The sequence below is a fragment of the Mustela lutreola genome, chromosome 11 (genome assembly GCF_030435805.1).
Source record: "Mustela lutreola isolate mMusLut2 chromosome 11, mMusLut2.pri, whole genome shotgun sequence".
Taxonomy (NCBI): Eukaryota; Metazoa; Chordata; class Mammalia; order Carnivora; family Mustelidae; genus Mustela; species Mustela lutreola.
The window spans coordinates 52,011,540-52,029,444 of record NC_081300.1 but is presented as its reverse complement, the minus strand read 5'-3'; the positions used below and the strand labels follow the sequence as shown (position 1 = coordinate 52,029,444).

At 37.7% G+C, this 17,905-nt stretch overlaps 1 protein-coding gene and 1 pseudogene across 2 annotated transcripts in view; one reads left to right on the top strand and one right to left on the bottom strand.

Moving 5' to 3' along the window:
* Positions 1-340: 340 nt before the first annotated feature.
* LOC131810964 (actin-like) lies at positions 341-4,552 on the top strand (annotated as a pseudogene).
* Positions 4,553-6,415: 1,863 nt separating this feature from the next.
* NDC80 (NDC80 kinetochore complex component) overlaps positions 6,416-17,905 on the bottom strand; it is a 49,599-nt gene continuing 38,109 nt past the window's right edge. For both annotated transcript variants that reach the window (XM_059140208.1, XM_059140206.1), the window contains 4 exons: positions 15,915-16,007; positions 14,582-14,712; positions 12,572-12,674; positions 6,416-8,319 (listed from right to left, as the gene is read on the bottom strand). In XM_059140208.1, the coding sequence (XP_058996191.1) occupies positions 8,182-8,319; positions 12,572-12,674; positions 14,582-14,712; positions 15,915-16,007 (465 nt within the window). In that variant the 3' untranslated portion in view covers positions 6,416-8,181. The remainder of the gene's footprint in view (positions 8,320-12,571; positions 12,675-14,581; positions 14,713-15,914; positions 16,008-17,905) is intronic.

Below are 17,905 nucleotides of genomic sequence, written 5' to 3'. Positions count from 1 at the left end.
TCCATGCTTGCTGGGGAGTCTGCTTCTCCCTCTCCCTCTGTCTCTCTTCCAGCTTGTGCTCTCTCTCTCTTTCTGGCTTACTCTCTCTCTAGCTTATTCTCTCCCCAATAAATAAATAACATCTTTTTTAAAAAAAGGAAGTTTATAGTAGATAGTGTATTGTCTCTAATTTTGCTTGCCTGAGAAAGAAACTGCTTCTAACTCAAAGCAAATTCCTCAAGGTGTGTTCTAGCACAAAGCCAACCACAACAGGAAGGGGAAGTACATGGTATCTTACATTTAGTATGATTTTGTTATTCTCTCCCTATGTGGCAAAATCTCCTCATAGAGTAAAGTATCCATGGAAGTGCAAGAAACAGCTTGTGGGAGTCTGAGGTGAGTCTCACCTTAGATCTTCCATTTATGTTGAGCAGCCTCTTGCCTCTACACTAGCCATAATTCCCATTGGTCTGCTTTCATAGAATTCTTCCTTGAGTGCTCCTCTAGAGCTACAACCTACTGAGGTTTTTCTATGGCCTACCACTCAGCCAAATTACTTTTCTCAACCAGGACCTTTACTCTCATCCCAGCCTGAGATAGGACAGCACAATTCTGCTAGCAGTCAGACTGTGATAAACAATGTTTTCAACAGGACTTGGGTCAACAGAACGAAGTTTCTAACAAAACACATTGAAGACCCTACTGCAGTTACAAGCATAGTGAACAACCCATCCCTTTTTAGAAATGACCAGCACAAACACAACCCTGTCCTCTCTTACTGAGACATCCCATGATCAGTTCTTTCTAACAATAAACATCAGGTATGACCTGATGACCTTTTCTTTGGTTGGTGGGCTCTAACTGGCTTTTGTTAGTTCTGGGTGACTTCTTCATCTCTCAGAGTGACTCTCCCATAGAACTGGAGTCCCCTTATTTTCCCTTTCCCTAGAAACCACAGTATGCCCCTCACTTGGTGAAGCTCCCCAAATTCCCTTCCTTTGCCCCAGAATAGAACTTTCTGTAAGGAAAGACACCAGGATATGCTGTTCTCAGTTGCTAGTTACCAAATTACTCCCCTTGTCTTCACCTACAGATGAAGAGTATCACCACAGGCTGATAGGGAATTTGCTGCCTTTGGCACCAACTGCTTACCCATCGCCTTCATCCAGAGGCTCCTGCTGGATGTGTGAGAGCCACTTCAACCTTCCCCCCCTCCTCCAGCCAACTTCATTTCTGGCCTGATTTAATTCCACATCTTCTCTTGCTTGCTTGAGAAGGGACAATTTCAAGTAAGCAGCTGTTCCACCTCTCCATATTTCTCTTCCAGGGTATGAGGCATTAAAGTGAAAGTATGAGAGCAGATCTGGAATTCCTTTTCCATAGTCCAAATAACTTGGAGCCTAAGAAGCCAAGCCTCTCAAACAGACCTAATCTCATCTTCCTCAATCCCAAACTGTCAGATACCTAGGAAATCAGTTTCACAAACATTCCATTTATTCCCTAGCATATTGGTGGAGTTTTGCATTATCCATCCTTGTGAGTAAAGAAGAAAGGCCTTTTCTTATGGTCTTGGGCAACTAATTTGTAGAGAACAAATATTCTCTTTTTTTTTTTTTTTTTTTTTTTTTTGGAGATTTTATTTATTGGGGCTCCTGGGTGGCTCAGTTGATTAAGCGTCTGCCTGCAGCTCAGGTCATGATCCTAGGGTCTTGGGATCAAGCCCTACGTGGGACTCCTTTCTCAGCAGGGATCCTGCTTCTCCCTCTCCCTCTGCCTTCCTCTCTGTGCTTATGCTATTTCTTTCTCTCTCTGTCAAATAAATAAAATCTTTTAAAAAATTTATTTATTTGAGAGAAAGAGCACAAGCAGGAGAAGCATAGGCAGAGGGAGAGACAGAAGCAGGCTCCCCACTGAGCAGAGGACGCCCCCTCCACCCCGCCCCCACTGCGGGGCTCCATCCCAGGACCCTGGGATCATGACCTGAGCAAAAGGCAGACGCTTAATGAACTGAGCCTCCCAGGCGCCCAAGAACAAATATTCTTCCTATTTCTGAGGCCTAAAGATAAGCAGAGAGTAATTTTTCCTTGTAACTATAGTGCTCTGGTTTGTGTCCTCTTTTAGACATTTTACCAAACTACATCCCTCAGGTGAGCTCATTTCTACTAGTAAACAAACTAGCTTCTTCAGCACAGACACCTTTCTCCTTTCTTAGTTGCTTAAAGTCTTGCCATGCCGGTAGAGAGCTACTCATCACTCCATCCTCCACCACAATGGAGCTGTTGCCTCCCTTTCACAGGCAAACAACTCAGGGGCCTTCCCCATTTGTATCCTACTCCTGCAGTTATCTGGTGGGTGGAGTCTCCTGCTTCAGAGCTCCTATCTTGCTCCCCAGTCAGAGGCTGGGAGGTCTGTAAGCCATGACTATCTCACTATCATAACCCTTTTACGAATCGTTGGTGGAGCTTGTCCCTAACCACTCTGTTACTGGACACCTGCCATTTACAGTCCCTAACTTAACTGTACCCCACCCCCCGCCCAATCACACTGTAACCTTGCTAAGTAGGCCACACCCTCAGCAACTTCACTGACCAATATTCCATTAATTTACAGTTCCTTTCTCTCTAGGTGTGTTATATTTTGCACAATTCTTCAATTCTTCAGCTCCTCAGAGAATTACCTGACTTCCTGGATACCTTGCTAAATTGCTTCACAAACTCCCATGTTCTCACAATCCTTTTTTTAATTTTTCCCTGGGAGATCTCTGCTCCTCCTACTGAATGGCTTGACACCCCAGAGATGCCACACAGAGAAAAGTCTGATGAACGCCCACAAAAATCAGCATGATATAATTGCTAAAATTTGAGGTTCTGAAGTCAAACTGCCTGAATTCAGTTTTGCCCTTCCCTAAAGAACATTACCATTTACTAATGAAAACTTGATAAAATTACATTGTCTTTCTCAATATATGTCTCAATATATGTCTCATTATATGTGAGATCAAGTAAATAAAAAATAATTATGGAAAGCTTAGTTATATAGTTGATAAGGTAGATCTGATTGATAATATATCCAATTAAATATCCTTAAAAGGGAATGCACTTCTCTTTCAATTGCCCATGAATACTCACAAAAACCATTAGGCCACAAAAAGCCTCAGCAAATCCAAACAGTAAACAGTAAAGACAGTATTCTCTAATAACAACACAATGTAACTGAGAATCACTAAAAATTGGGGGGACAAAACTTCTTCCATGTGGAAATTTAAAATTATTTAAAACAATGCCTAGAACAAAGAGAAGTCAGGAGCTGAAACTGCAGACAATGATAACACAACAAAGACTTGTGACATCACTTCCTGCAGGCAGCCTGCACTCCCTCTGCTCTTGCATCTCTGTCTCCTGGCACCTCTGCTCCCAGGCCCCACAGATTGCAATGCAAAAAGAAATCATAACTAGTCATTGACAATGGTTTTGTCAAGTGTAAAGTTGGCTTGCTGGGGATGATGACCGCTAGCCATATTCCCATTTATTATCAGGTACCCAACACCAGGGCATCATGGTGGACATGAGGTAGAATGACAGCTACATGGGTGACAGGGTCCAGAGTAATTCCTGCATCCTGACCATGACATAGCATCATCACCAACTGGGATGACTTGGGGAAAACCTGGCTCCACACCTTCTATAATGAGCTACATGTTGTCCTGGAGGAGTGCCTAGGACTGCCCACTGAGGCACTCCTGAACATCAAGTGCAGTGCAACAGACAGAAGATGACTATGATCATGTTTGAAACCTTCAACACCTGGGTCGGGTATGTGGCCATCCAGGCTGTGCTGTCCCTTTATGCCTCTGGCCACATCTTTGGTATTGTAATCGGCCCTAGGGATGAGGTCACCCACAGGGTGTCCATCTACTAGGGCTATACCCAGCTTTAGTCATACTCGGTCTGGACCTTGCTAGCTGGGACCTGGCTGACTTCTTCATAAAGATCCTCATGGAGCGTGGGTATAGGTTCATCTCTACCACTGAGCAAAAAAATTCATACATGGTATCAACAAGAACTCTGCTATATCACCCTGGGCTTGCAGCAGGAGATGGCCACAACTTTGTCCTCATTTGTCCAGTAGAATTATGAGCATCCAGACAGCCAGGTGATCACATGAGCAATGAGTGGCTCTGGTGTCCAGAGGAGCTCTTTCCTTTCTCCTTCCTGGGTGTTGAGTCCTTGAGACCATGTCCGTGAGACCACCTTCTACTCCATCATAAAATGTGATGTTGACATTTAGAAGGACCTGAATGTCAACATGGTGTGCCTGGTGGGACATTGCCAATAAGATGCAGAAATAGATCATTGCCTTGACTTGCAGTACAATGAAGGTCAAGATCATCACTCCTCCTGAAAGTAAGTGCTTAGTGTGGATTGGGGACTCCATCCTGGCCTCACTGTCCGCCTTCCAGCAAATGTGGATCAGCAAGCAGAAGAAGGACAAGTCGGCCCCTCCATTCACTGATTCACTGCCCATTTCTAAATGGGCTTGCAAGAAGATTCACAGCATTTGTTTCATGAGATGACTCAGAAGTATACATTTGCCTCACCTCCTGCTGGCCTCATGGAACTAGAATAAGCCTTTGAAAAGAGGTTTATCATTTATCTGCTTTAGCATTGGATTGTAGAATTTGCTGCTGACTTTGATGTTATATTTAAGTGTTCTCTTTATATATTTAAAACCCTGCATATATCTTTGATTTAAATCCTTAGTACATGTGGTTTAGTCACGTTCTAACTAAGGTGAGACATGTTTATAGAGGAGAAATCCATTGGCTTGGTGAGAACTTGCAAGATCATTAATTTCTTGATATGTGCAGTGTTAATGTGTAAGAACTGACTATTCCAGGATTTCTCTAGAGGCTGGCAAGAGTTCTTGGACCACTTGATAATTTTTTTTTTAAAGTTTTAATTTATTTATTTGACAGAGATCACAAGTAGGCAGAGAAGCAGGCAGAGAGAGAAGAGAAAGCAGTATCCCTGCCGAGCAAAGAGCTCGATGCGGGGCTTGATTGCAGGACCCTGGGATCATGGCCCGAGCTGAAGGCAGAGGCTTTAGCCCTTGAGCCATCCAGGTACCCCATCCACTTGTTACTTCTGTCTTGCTAATCATATAGGGTTGGCAAAATGCAAGGCTTCTTGCTCAGTTTCTTTTCTTACCAGGTATTTCCCTGTCAGTACTTGGGGGGTCATTACAAGCCTTGAATTGGAAATGTTTTACATTTACGCCTGTAAACTTATTCATCATTTTAATCTATGTCATTCTTCAGGGGCCATCCTGTTTCTGAGAGAGCCAGACTGGTGAATCAAATGGAGATATGATAGTGAATCCTTTGTCACCTCTGAATTCTTCAGGTCTTTCTATAATGGTTGTATTAATGTTTGCTATCCTTCCTGGTATCTGATGTTATTTTTATTTACTATCTTGATGAAACTGGTAGTTGCAGCAGTTTCCATATGGCTTTCCTCACTATTACAGTTTTTAATGCTTGCATACCAGGGACAGATTATGGGGTTGTGGGGTATTCTTCAAATCCCAAATATATCAACTTCATTTATGTACTTGGAGGTTGAGGAAGCAAACTTTGGGTAAGTCTATAGACCCAATGGGTATATGATGAGCCAGATTTTAGCCAGGACTCCATTAATTAGTCCTTGTAGGCCCTACTCTCATAGAAGGGCCATCTGCGTTGGTGCTTTTGGTTAAATGTCAATTCAGATCCTGTGTCAAAGAATCCTAAAACAGTTTGGTTAGTCTTCTTTTCACACTGTACAATCATTCAAGTAAGTGGCTGTGGGTCTCTTTCAGGGAAGGACTGGGGGAGTTATCACCATGTACATTTGCTATAATGTTGCTAGGTCCTTCCTTCTAGAGACTCAGCTACCTCCTCTTTAGTAATGGGATTCAAATCTGAAAATGGTCCATATCTGGAAACTGAGCAAGGGATTATGACTTTTTGTAGGGATGACCACCCTAAGTGCCACCCCCCTCCAGTATTTTTGCTTTTTTTGATTGTAGAGTTAAAAATCACACTTGTTCAATTTCACTGTTAACCTAAGACTCCTCTAAAATATAGTCTATCAGGTGCCTGGGTGGCTCTATCATTAAGCCTCTACCTTCAGCTCAGGTCATGATCCCAGGGTCCTGGGATTGAGCCCCGCATCAGGCTCTCTGTTCAGCAGGGAGCCTGCTTCCTCCTCTTCTCTCTCTGCCTGCCTCTCTGCCTACTTGTGATCTCTGTCTGTCAAATAAATAAAAAAAATAATAAAATCTTTAAAAAAAAGAAAAAAAGAAATGGGAAGATATTTTGGGACTATATAAATATCACTAAGCTTTCACCTACTAGTTTTAATATCTATATCTCTTGAATGAATTATTACTATGATAGTTGCCAAAAAATGCTTTTTTTATTGAGAAATAATTGACATATTAGTTTCAGGTGTACAATATAATGATTCAGTATTCATATAACTGCAAAATGATCACCACAGTAAGTCTAATTAATATTCATCATCACACAGTTAACACATTTTTCTTGTGCTGAGAACTTAAGATCAACTGTCTAAGCAACTTTCAAATACACACTGCAGTATTGTTAACTGTAACCACGCTGCTATACATAAAGTGTTTTTTTAATTTCTAATTCTAGAAAATTTTACATGCAAAGTGATTTTTAACTTCTATTATTCATTACTTCTACACTAATCACTTGGCATTCTACTCAAAGAACTTACCCTTCTCTACTGTTTATATGACTATGGGCCCATGGATTCTACTTTACTCAATGGGTAATAATCTATAGCTATCATTATTTATTTTGATGTTTAAATTGTCCCAGGTTTGACCAGTGGGAGCCCCCTTCCGGCTGACTCCTCTATCCTTTTTTGACATTTCTCTGTCATTCTTTGAGTATTCACTTACTTTCTGACACAATCCAATGTTTCAGGTCTAGTCTTTACTTTCCCTGCTCAATCCCTGGAATCGGCCAGTTCTCCAAAGATGACTGGTCCTTTTTAATGGACAATAATATTTGGAAACCAAAGCTTGAGCACTGTATATGTTCGTTGCTCCTAATGTGCCAATGCTTCCATGTCTTCCCCAAGGACAGAGCTAGAAAATATAAGTATTTATATATATACATATATCTAAATACTTCTATCTGAATCAATATATTACAAACCACGAGTTCATATCAATATCTCCAGTTCCACTCCAGTACCACAAAGGTGCTTAATACATTTAAGTTCAATAAGCAAGAACTCCCTGGCTTAGGGATACTTTTTCAGAATACAGAATTTAACACCCTGTAAAGGACCCCAGCAGATTTGGTAAACTCACTGATGAGGAGGCTGGATAGATAAGATGATGGCTATTACTCAGTCAAATGGAAATGCCTGTGTTGCCCTTGCAGAGAGTAGAGGAAGAAACAGAAAGGCTGAGGGAAGTGAAAATGCTGCAACACACAATGTGAAGGCAGAAGAGTCCCCAGGGTTTCATAGGAGGACTTTGAGGACAACCCATGCATGAAGGCCACAGGGAATGTCCTGGTGAGAAGGGCAGCAGTATCACTAGGATGTTCAGTGGTAGCTCTTTTACAGACTGTTGACAGTCTGTAGAGCCCCAGCCTTTGTAGAGCGTATACCAGGGACTGGAGAAGTTTATGTAAAGGGCCAGATAATTAATTTTGGGGCCTGCAGTCTAATGAATGTAATAAACATTGCCACTGTACTGTGAAAGTAGTCATAGATGATGTGTCAATGAATGGATGTGACTGCATTTGGCCCAGTTTGCTGATTCCTGGTTTAGATAAAAATAACTGTCTTCTAACCATCTGAAGTTAGATTGAGAAATAAGGGAAAAACACACTTTGTTGATATAATTTTATTAACTCTGGATACATAATATAACTAGTCTTTCACATCTAAAGATAACAATCTAACAAGTTACCATAATTTTGGGTTATACATACTTTAAATTAACAAACTAGGTTTATAAAAAATATAAAAATATTTCACAGGCTTGGGAAGATACGGTCATAAGACTTCATTGTAAGGAGGGGTATAAGATATGTTAGAGATTTTTTGAACTTACAAAGGACATTTAAAAATTTACACTGTTAATAAAGTTCTTGTTTAGATAATCAATATTTTATCTTCATTCATCCGAAGGCTTAATTAGAGCAGCTTTCTTCTTATACTTGTCTCCAATCTCTCTAATATTTTCCAAGAGATCTTCAGACATGTATTCTTCATACTCTCTCTCAACTTTAGCAATCTGCTCCTCAAGATGTTTCTAGTAAAAACAATGAGCAATTATTAGAGAAGAAACATTAATTTATTTTAAAGAGTTTAATTGTGAAATATATAAACAAGTGGTAACATTTGTAAGAACAGGGAATGTAAGGGCTACTCTTTTGTGTCCTTTCCTAATCATAACCCCATTTTTCTTCCCAGAGCCAACCACTCTCAACAATGTTTTGTTTTTCTTTATACTTTTATCCCCTGCCCCACACAGATATGTATGTATCTCTGGACAATATGCTAGTTTAGTGGTACCAGGTTTTATCTTTCATATTTACTGAATGATATTAAATATAATATTCTATGACTTTTTTCCACCCAGTATTTCGATTCATTGATGTTAATACAGATAGCTTGTTTATTCACGTACTGCCAAAAAAATAGTTTTCTATTGCATGAACATACCAATATTTATTATCCATTTTACTATTTAGTTTATTTCCAGGTATGGTAGGCTGAATAGCAGCCTCCTCAAAGATGTCCATGGCCTAATTCCCAGAACCTATGAACACATTATCTTACAGGGCAAAGGAACTTTACAGATGTGATTAAGTTAAGGAGTTTGAGAAAAGGGGATCATTCTGCATTATCCTGGTGGGCCCAATGTAATCATGAGGGTCTTGGTAAAAGGGAATCAGCAATGTGAGAGTCAGAAAGAGAAAATGTAAGGACAGAAAAGCAGTCGGAGGGGATAGAAGATGTTGTGCTGCTGGCTTTGAAGAGGCTGCAAACCAAGAGGTATAGGTGGCTCTAGAAAAGGGAAAAGGCAAAGAAATTCCATCTAGTCTCTAGAAAGATTATAGTCTGGAAGGCCCATTTTACACTCCTGACCTCTAGATATATAAGGAAATAAATCCGTGTTGCTTTAAGCCATTAGGTTGGTGGTAATTTGTTATAGCACTAACAGGAAATTAATATGCTGGGTTATGTTTTTTACTATTTCAATTATACTATAACAAATCTCAACATACTATATGGCTTAAGAAATTTATTTCCTCACAGTTTTGGAGGCTTGAAGTCCAAAATCAAGATACTGATAAGGCCACTTTCTCTGAAGGCTCTAGGGGAAGAATTCTTCCTTACCTCTTACCAGCTTCTAGCAGTTCTGGGTAATCCCTAGTTTACAGCTGTGTCACTCTAATTTCTGCCTCCATCTTCACATGGACTCTTATAAGGATATTGGTCCCTAGGTTGAGGACCTACCTAATCTATTATGACCTCATTTTAACTAATGACATCCACAAAGACCTTATTTTTTCAAAATGTCACATGATGAAATGCTAGATACACATGAATTTTGAGAGGATACTATTCAACTAGTATAGTACTAGTACTAATAGTGCTAGTACTCTAGCACACGTGTAAAAATTTAGCTTAATACCTAGAAAGGAACTAGGGATTTTATTAGGGATTGCAAATTTGTTTTCTAAAACTGTTAACATCAGTTTGCAACCCTGTAGTATAAAGGAAAACTTGCATTTCTCTATGTTCTTGCTGGCATTTAGTATTCCTAAACTTTAATTTTTTTGCCAATTTCTTGAGGGTGGGAAGCGGTAGATCTTTTCCTGTTTATTGGCCACCTTAGCTTTCTGTGAAATTCCCATTCAAGTCTTTTGCCCACCTTCTGTACTTAGTTATCAGAGGTCATTATGTATCTGGATACTATTAGTTGTCTTAAAAAATTATTGTTTTGTGGCTTACCTTTCCACTTAAAAAAAAGAAAAATTTATATATGTATTTATTTAGAGAGAGAGTAAACAACTGGGGGGGGGGCAGAGGGAGAGGGAAAAGTGACTACCCAGTGAACAGGGAGCTGGATGCGGAGCTGATCCCAGGACCCTGGGATCATAATCTGAGCTGAAGGCAGAAGCTTGACCAACTGAGCCACCCAGATGTCCCTCCAGTCTTTGTCTTTTGATGTAGAGATCTTAATTTTAAAAAAGGTGAATTTATAAATAATTACTTTTGTGGTTTTTACTCTTTGTGTCTAATTTAAGAACTACTTTACAACTCCTGAGGAATAAAATAGTGTCTATAATTTTTCTGAAAGTTAAAAATTTAGCCTCACTTTGGGCTGCCTGGGTGGCTCAGTAGCTTAAGTGTCTGACTCTTGATTTCAGCTCAGGTCATGACCTCAGGGTTGTGGGATCAAGCCCCATGTTGGACTCTGTACTGGGAGCAGAGCCTGCTTAAGGTTCTCTCTCCCTGTTCCCCTGCCCCTCTCCCCAGCCCTCCTTCTCTCTCCAAAAAAATAAATTTAGCCTCACATTAATTTCTTAATCCATCTTGCAGTGATTTTTGTTTATGTTTTAAGGCAGGAATCCCAAATCCATTAATTGAACAATTCATTTTACCCCACTAGTCTGCAATACAACCTCTCTTAAAAATATAACTTCTGTCTATGCTTATCCATCTTTTTCTGCACTCTGTCAGAGCTTGGTTTATATGCATCAGTATTATAATGGGTTTGTTATTACAGCTTAATAATAATTTCTGAACATCTTAACAGACAAAAAAGGTTTTGTGCCCTTCAAGAAGGTAGAATTCTGGAATAGGCGTCAGCAACTTTTTCCTGTAAAGGTCCAAATAACAAATACTTCAGGCTTTGTGAACCAAACGGCCTTTGTTGCAACTGCTCAACCCCGCCACTGTAGTGGGAATGCAGCCATAAAGAGTATGGAAGTGAATGAAGTGTCTGTGTTCCAATAAAACTTATTTACAAAAGCAGCCTGTGGGCACAATTTGGCCTGTGAGCTGTAGTTTGCTCTCTCCTAGTCTAGAATATCAAGACACATACAGGACCTGCATGGGGCTACAACCAGGAACTGCTCAAGGAAACGTTTTACCTCAGAGGAAAAATACCCCATTTAAAGATACCATTAGATCCACAGTCCTCTGTTTTCTACAGTCTAATTTTATCACTTGTAAAATTTCCTCACATTAGGTTTTAAAGATGATTGGTTGACTTTAGGGGCTCCTTCCATAGTTTACTGGCTATTTGTAATTCTTACATAGTGCAAAGTAAGTGCTCTGAAAATGCCATCTGATCTTGAACAACAATGAACTAAATAGAAACTAAAAAAGTAATAATCATTAGGGTTTCAAATCTAACTTCATGTTAACTGAGTAAAACTTTAACAGTTGCGGTTTCCTTTCACATAAATCCCTTGTGATAAATCACTATTGGATTAACACTGAGGTCAAACTAATTGTTATAGAGAATAGAGATGTGAAGATGTTGGCAGTGATTTAGTACAACCCTCTCATTACACAGATGGAGGAGGTGAAGACCAAAAGAAGCAAAATGATACATATAAGTAGAGTTTCTCAATCTGAGCCAATCATCACAGGTTGGGAATGAATTTTCCTCTTATGCATTTATTATACATCATCCTTGAGAGAACAAGAAAGTAATTACTCATATAATTATCTGGTCTGTGGTTCAAATTAACAATACTTGTTGAAAAAGAACCTATGAAAGGTTATAGAGCCACTAAGTGGGGAGAAGCCAGGTTTTCTGATGTAGGATCCAGCTTATTTTCTTAGTTCTTTTCACCAAGCACTCAAGAACACCAGCATACAAGAAAATGCAGTTCAATGTCTTTTAGGAGAAAGGAGGAGAAATAGCATATCACATGCTATTTTCAATAAATGGAAGACTAACAATGTGATATAATGAGGTTATTTTTTTCTCTTACACTATTCACAATTGTCAATATATTATCACCTAATAGATGACCCTGGAATTTTAAAGGTTAGCAGTTTAGCTTGGCTTCTGGGCTCTGTACAGCAGGTTGGAGGACTAGTATTATTGTTGAACTTTAAAGCTATGATTCACGTTTCATAAGTACTTCATTCTATATTTTATAAGTACTTTACATGAAATTAATGGAAAGGAAAAATATTTGTCATAACCCATGCTCTTTCATCTTAATTTTACTGAAATCTTAAACGTGTTGGTATGTTTTCAGTATGTAGAATGTGGCCTGGCGCATGATTATATACTATTGATGTAATAAATACCATTACATGTTGTTTATGTTGTTGTTATGTGAACAAAACAGATTGTTTTATGAAATGCAGATGCTCCTTACATACCACTAAACAGGACTCTTCTGATAACTTTTTACTAGAATATATTTTCCATAGAAATAAAATTTATCATTTAATTTCTATAGAAACAAAATAGAAATACAGTTTTAAAAATCTTCATTAGAATGTAGGAAAGACCTTCATACACTTACCTCCACAGACCCTACATGTGTAGCAACCATCTCTAAAAGACGCTGCAAGTTATTTCCCACTTTTCGTCGTTCTTCAGTTGTGGTTTGCACAACTAGTTGGTATCTGTAGAATAAAAACTCTTGCTTGAGTTGTCTAGGAGAAAACCCCTAATCCATCAGTTCTAGTTAGCTCACTTCTCCTTTTCATATTCAATAAACGCAGACTGTGTTTGGTATATGCGCTGTTTGTTTCTCAGCCATTAAGACGGAAAAACATTTTCAAAGATCCTTTGCAAGCACCAAAACAAAACAGCACCAAAACCTTGTGCCTTAACATACAAAACTTGGGGGCAACAGGTCTTCACTGAATCTCCAAAAGGGTTGTAAACTTAAATGCTTTCTGGGAGAAGGCATTCAATACATTTGAATGGGGAGTGGGAGTCTCTCTTTTTTTTTTTAACATATGCAAATTCAAATTAAAAACAAAGACTGCAAGCCAAAAAAATGCTTCAGCTGAGTTTTTTATCCCTAAACTACAAATAAGCAAATGAAGAGGTGTGATTTTCTTAAGGGTTGTACTTCTGATTTTATTAAGGGTTTTCTTAAGGGTTGTACTTAAGGATTTTCTTAAGGGTTGTACTTCTGAATTTATTAGTTGAGGGTCACTTAATTAAGACTTTAAAAAAAAGAGCCTATGGATTCAGTATATTGACTTTCTATGCATTGCATGAGAAAATTATATACACAAAGGCAGAATACTCTTTAAAAAAGGATGTCACCATTTTAGTTACTGTTAATACACAATGTGGCTAAAACTCTTTCTATGTAAGTTTTAAAATAATATGGAAACCAAGAGGGAAAACTTGACAATGTGTAATTTGATAATGAAGAACTAAGAAATGTAGCATATAGAGTTAGTTCTGTTGCTTGTTTGGAAATACGCATTTGCTCCATTTGGATTGAAATATTACGTAGCAATTTGAACATAATGCAAAAATTTGTATTTGCTTATGACATTTCTTTCCTTTTTTAGAGTCTGTTTATCTATTTATTTATTTTTAATAAATTTGGGGCTCAAACTCACAATCCTGTGATCAAGAGTTGCATGCTTTAAAAAAAAAAGTTCCATGTTCTTCAGCTGAGTCATACAGTTGTCCCTATGCCATTTCCTTCTTGAAAAACACTAAGTGAATGCAGAAAACTGTCCTCAGCTGAATCCAGACGCAAAGGAATATAAAAACATATAAACACACACCTCAAATGTGTACCAGCTCCCTCAATTCATTACATTATGTGATGAGTCACATGCATCCACCTCTGGTGTTAAAACTTCCCATCTGATTTTGGATAATTCTCCCTCCACCTCATTTCAATAATTTAAAAGCTGCAACCCTTTGAATGCCCCTTTCCCAGGCAAACTTCTGGAGTCTTTAAAATATAGTGTCATATTTATCATAGCATTTATGTACTTCTTAAACATTTAACATATGTACAATTGTGCTAACATTTTAGTTAGGTTCCCATCTTTTGTTTATGTGTGTCACTGGCTGATTTTGAGTGTTGTGCCCAATCCCAATTTTACTGTAGGTGCTGATTTTTCATTGCATGATTTTGCAGTGTGGTGATTATTATGAGGGCACATAATGTGTTACAGCACAATGATCATATAATTTACAGGATACAGTTTGTTGTATATATAATTTCCAGAAAGTATAAATATCTTAAAAATAGAAACAAATAGCCAAAGTATTTCAACTGACTGAAAATTTTATGCTGTTTTCAGTGTTTAAAAGCCCTTTATTAATTATATGTAAAAATAAATGTTTTCTTAGGAGGCGATAGCTATAATAGTAGCAGAATACATTTAGGGACAGTATTTCAAGTTACAGGCTCTTTCTGTGTTCACTACTTCCTCTTTCCCATGTAGCTCTATAATATAAATTAAAGCTAATAAACATAGATCTGGTTTTACAGAAATGTTAAATAATTAATCTGAAATAAACATTATAAATCTTGGTTACATGAACTTACTCTCGCTGAATAGCATCTAATTCATTCATAGCTTCACTGAGGCCCTCGTTTACAGCGCTCTCCAGCAGATGCTTGTGTTTCTCCAAGGACTCCAGCTCACTGGCACATTTTTTGTCCTCTTCTTCAGCTTCCTATCAAGATAAGCGTATGGTTATCATTTTTAATGTTTGTGTTCTATATACTTCATATACTATACTCCACATACCATCTATATGTAACACATTAAAAAAAAATCAGGTTGCACTATCATTTATATTCTCAGAATGTGTACTGTTTTACATGTATGAGACTTTAAAAAGCTTTTTTGGAAATTTTATACTGTAAACCTAAATATGACCTTCTCAACAGGCCTTATATGGAATTCATTCAGCGGTATTTTCAGGTAGGTACTATAAGAAACCTTAGGATAATGACTTAAATATTTCCTATGATCATCAAGAGGTCTTTTATACATGCAAAAATGTGGGTAACTTTCACACTACCTTTATTTCACATATGTGAAATATGCACAGGAAAAGGAGCCCAAAGTCATCAACTCTTAGGTTAAGATGAAATATGAAAGGCTTTCACTGAAGTGCTTTAAGAGGACAAATGCAAGTACTGTCATGGAGAACATATGAAAATAACAATGATTACCAACTAGCTCATATTTCACATGTAGATCACATTACTGTGGTGTATTTTCCAAAAATTTCTCACTACTTAACAAAATTTATAGGCCCTAAATGCAATACAAGGCCAAGAGAAAATTTCCAATTCCTAATACTTTGTTGCTGTAACTAAGTAAAAGATATTAGTATGACTAAAATTCTCTTGTCAGTTTTATAAATGGTAATGAAGAGTCACACGAGTGCTTCCCTAAGTAAGACATGGTGAGAAGGTGGATGGATTAGAGGTGGTGGGAAAAGAATCCTATTATTTTTCCCACATTCTAAATTTCATATAAAATATCTTTGTGATTTGGCCAAGTTAGTCAGTTTGCTATAACTCTTTCCAGGCAATCACATACACAAGCCTTATTGGAGGTTTATGCTTTAGGAGTACTTAACATTAAATTTCTAAAAAAGGTAGAAGAGATTACATTTAAAACATGTTTTGGTCTTACAAGGATACAGAATCTCATATTCAAGTCTAAAATATTAATGAAACAGTAAACGTGTTCTCATGTGAAACAGCCAATTCCTGGAAAAAAATCCTTTAAAAGGACAAAATAACTCTTTACAATAAACTTTAGAAGATTACACTAAACTTAAACACAAGTTAAGCTTAAATGTTTACTTAGATGTAAGACTAGGTCAAAGCTTACCTATACAAACTGTGGCAAAGTTCTTACCTTAACCTTTTGTTGGTAAAGATCGTCCAGCTTTTGAACTTCTTCTTTCAGAGTTTTTACACCTCTCCTGCTTTCTGTTATCATTGTATTTAGCTTGGAGAATAAAACTTGGGTTGAGAAATCATAACCATACACCAAAAACATTTTAGTAAGTTATAAAACTTTCATATTACCGATTGAACCATGTTATTTTTAGTCCTTTTGGATTCTCACCTATCATTTGTTCTCAGAATTTATTATTCCCCAAAGAGGAGTTAAATAAAAACAAACACACAAAAAGACATATATATATTTTTAATGTACAATATTAAAATACAGAGTTAATTAGGAAAAAAAGTCTGGCTTAATTCCCAGTAAAAGAAGGATACCAGGTACTTTTCTACTAGTTGCTGTGGGGGTGTTTGTAAGCAATCTTATATAGTATTATAAATATTACATGTATTATATACACTCTGAACATTTTTATATTAATTTGTTAATACATGTAAGTTGTTTTTGCCTTCTAGTTTTGAAGTCTAGATTTACTTACATTTCATCTCTTTTATTAGTTATCTAGCTTTCCATTTGTGTGTTTACTTTCTAGGATGTTAAAGAGAAGTTTTCATATTGATTTTAGTGGATGTTTTCTAACTGGTTATTAATCAATGGATTCTCCCAAACAGTAATAAATTTAACACATTTAATCTTATTAAAGTTTGAGCTTTAAGCCTGTTGAAACCAAAATTAAAGAAAAAAAGTATTTCCAAAGTTACCAGAAATTAATATAGAATGTTTTCCAGCTAGGTTAAGAAAATATTTGCTCTAGGAAATAAAAAATAGAAAAATGTATCTATAAGCTGGATCTTTCTTTAAAAGGATGATTCAGCACATATATGAAGTCACAAAAAAATTACGCATACATATTTTTAGGAGAAATTTAGTGAAGCAATTGTTGTTTGGTATATGATAGGATGGTAAAGTGACTATTTATTAGAGAAACTTGCATATACTTCTCATTCAATTATCAAAAGTCTCTTTATAAAGAATATTCCTTTTCTATTTTACAAATGAGAAGAGTTGGCTAGAATGAATGCTATTCACGTAGGATCATACAGCGAGCATATGCCCACAACTCCAACCTAGATGTTCTAACTCCAATCAGCTCAACTGATTAAGCATCTGACGCTTGATCTTGGCTCAGGTCACGATCTCAGGGTCATGGGATCAAGTCTGTGTTGGGCTCTATGCTGGGCATGGAGCCTGCTTAAGATTCTCTCTCTCCCCTTCCTCTGCCTTCTCCCCGCCCCCACAAGACTAAAGTTACTGAAGCTATTCAAGCAGGAAAAAATTTTCTCTACCCTTAAGGTTCTTTTGGCTGGTTTAAGAATTTAACTGACATAAGAATGATTAACAGGAGAAAACCAAATTTAATTTTGTATGTATGGGGAATGCACAAAGACATGAGATTCTAAAGACAAGCAAAAGGAAGTATATTTGTCATCGTAAGCTAAAGATAAGGGGGTAGGGGTCTGGGATTTCAAGAAAAGGAAAGCAATTCATAGGAAGATGGAAGAGTTAATGTTTGGTAAACAAATGTTTTCTAGGCCACACAGACACAAATGGGACATAGAGAGGAATTTTAAGAAAGAGACTTTGCTAAGTTCCTCACTGTCTACCATCCCTAGTTTATATTATACTGTAGTTATCTATGGTGATACCTCCCTTCTGGGAGGAGGACCTTTAATTCCTTTAGGCAATTAGGGGGTAGGTGGAGATCAAAGTTTCTTCCAGAGTCTTTTGGGTATTGAATACTTTCAGTTCTGAATAAGCTGCATGCCAAAGTGGCACATCTTGGGGTGATTGGCCCTTGACACCTACACTATAAATTTCCCGTTTTCCTGTTATTTCTGGGGCACCTGGGTGGCTCAGTGGGTTAAAGCCTCTGCCTTCGGCTCAGGTCATGATCCCAGGGTCCTGGGATCCAGCCCTGCATCGGGCTCTCTGCTCAGCAG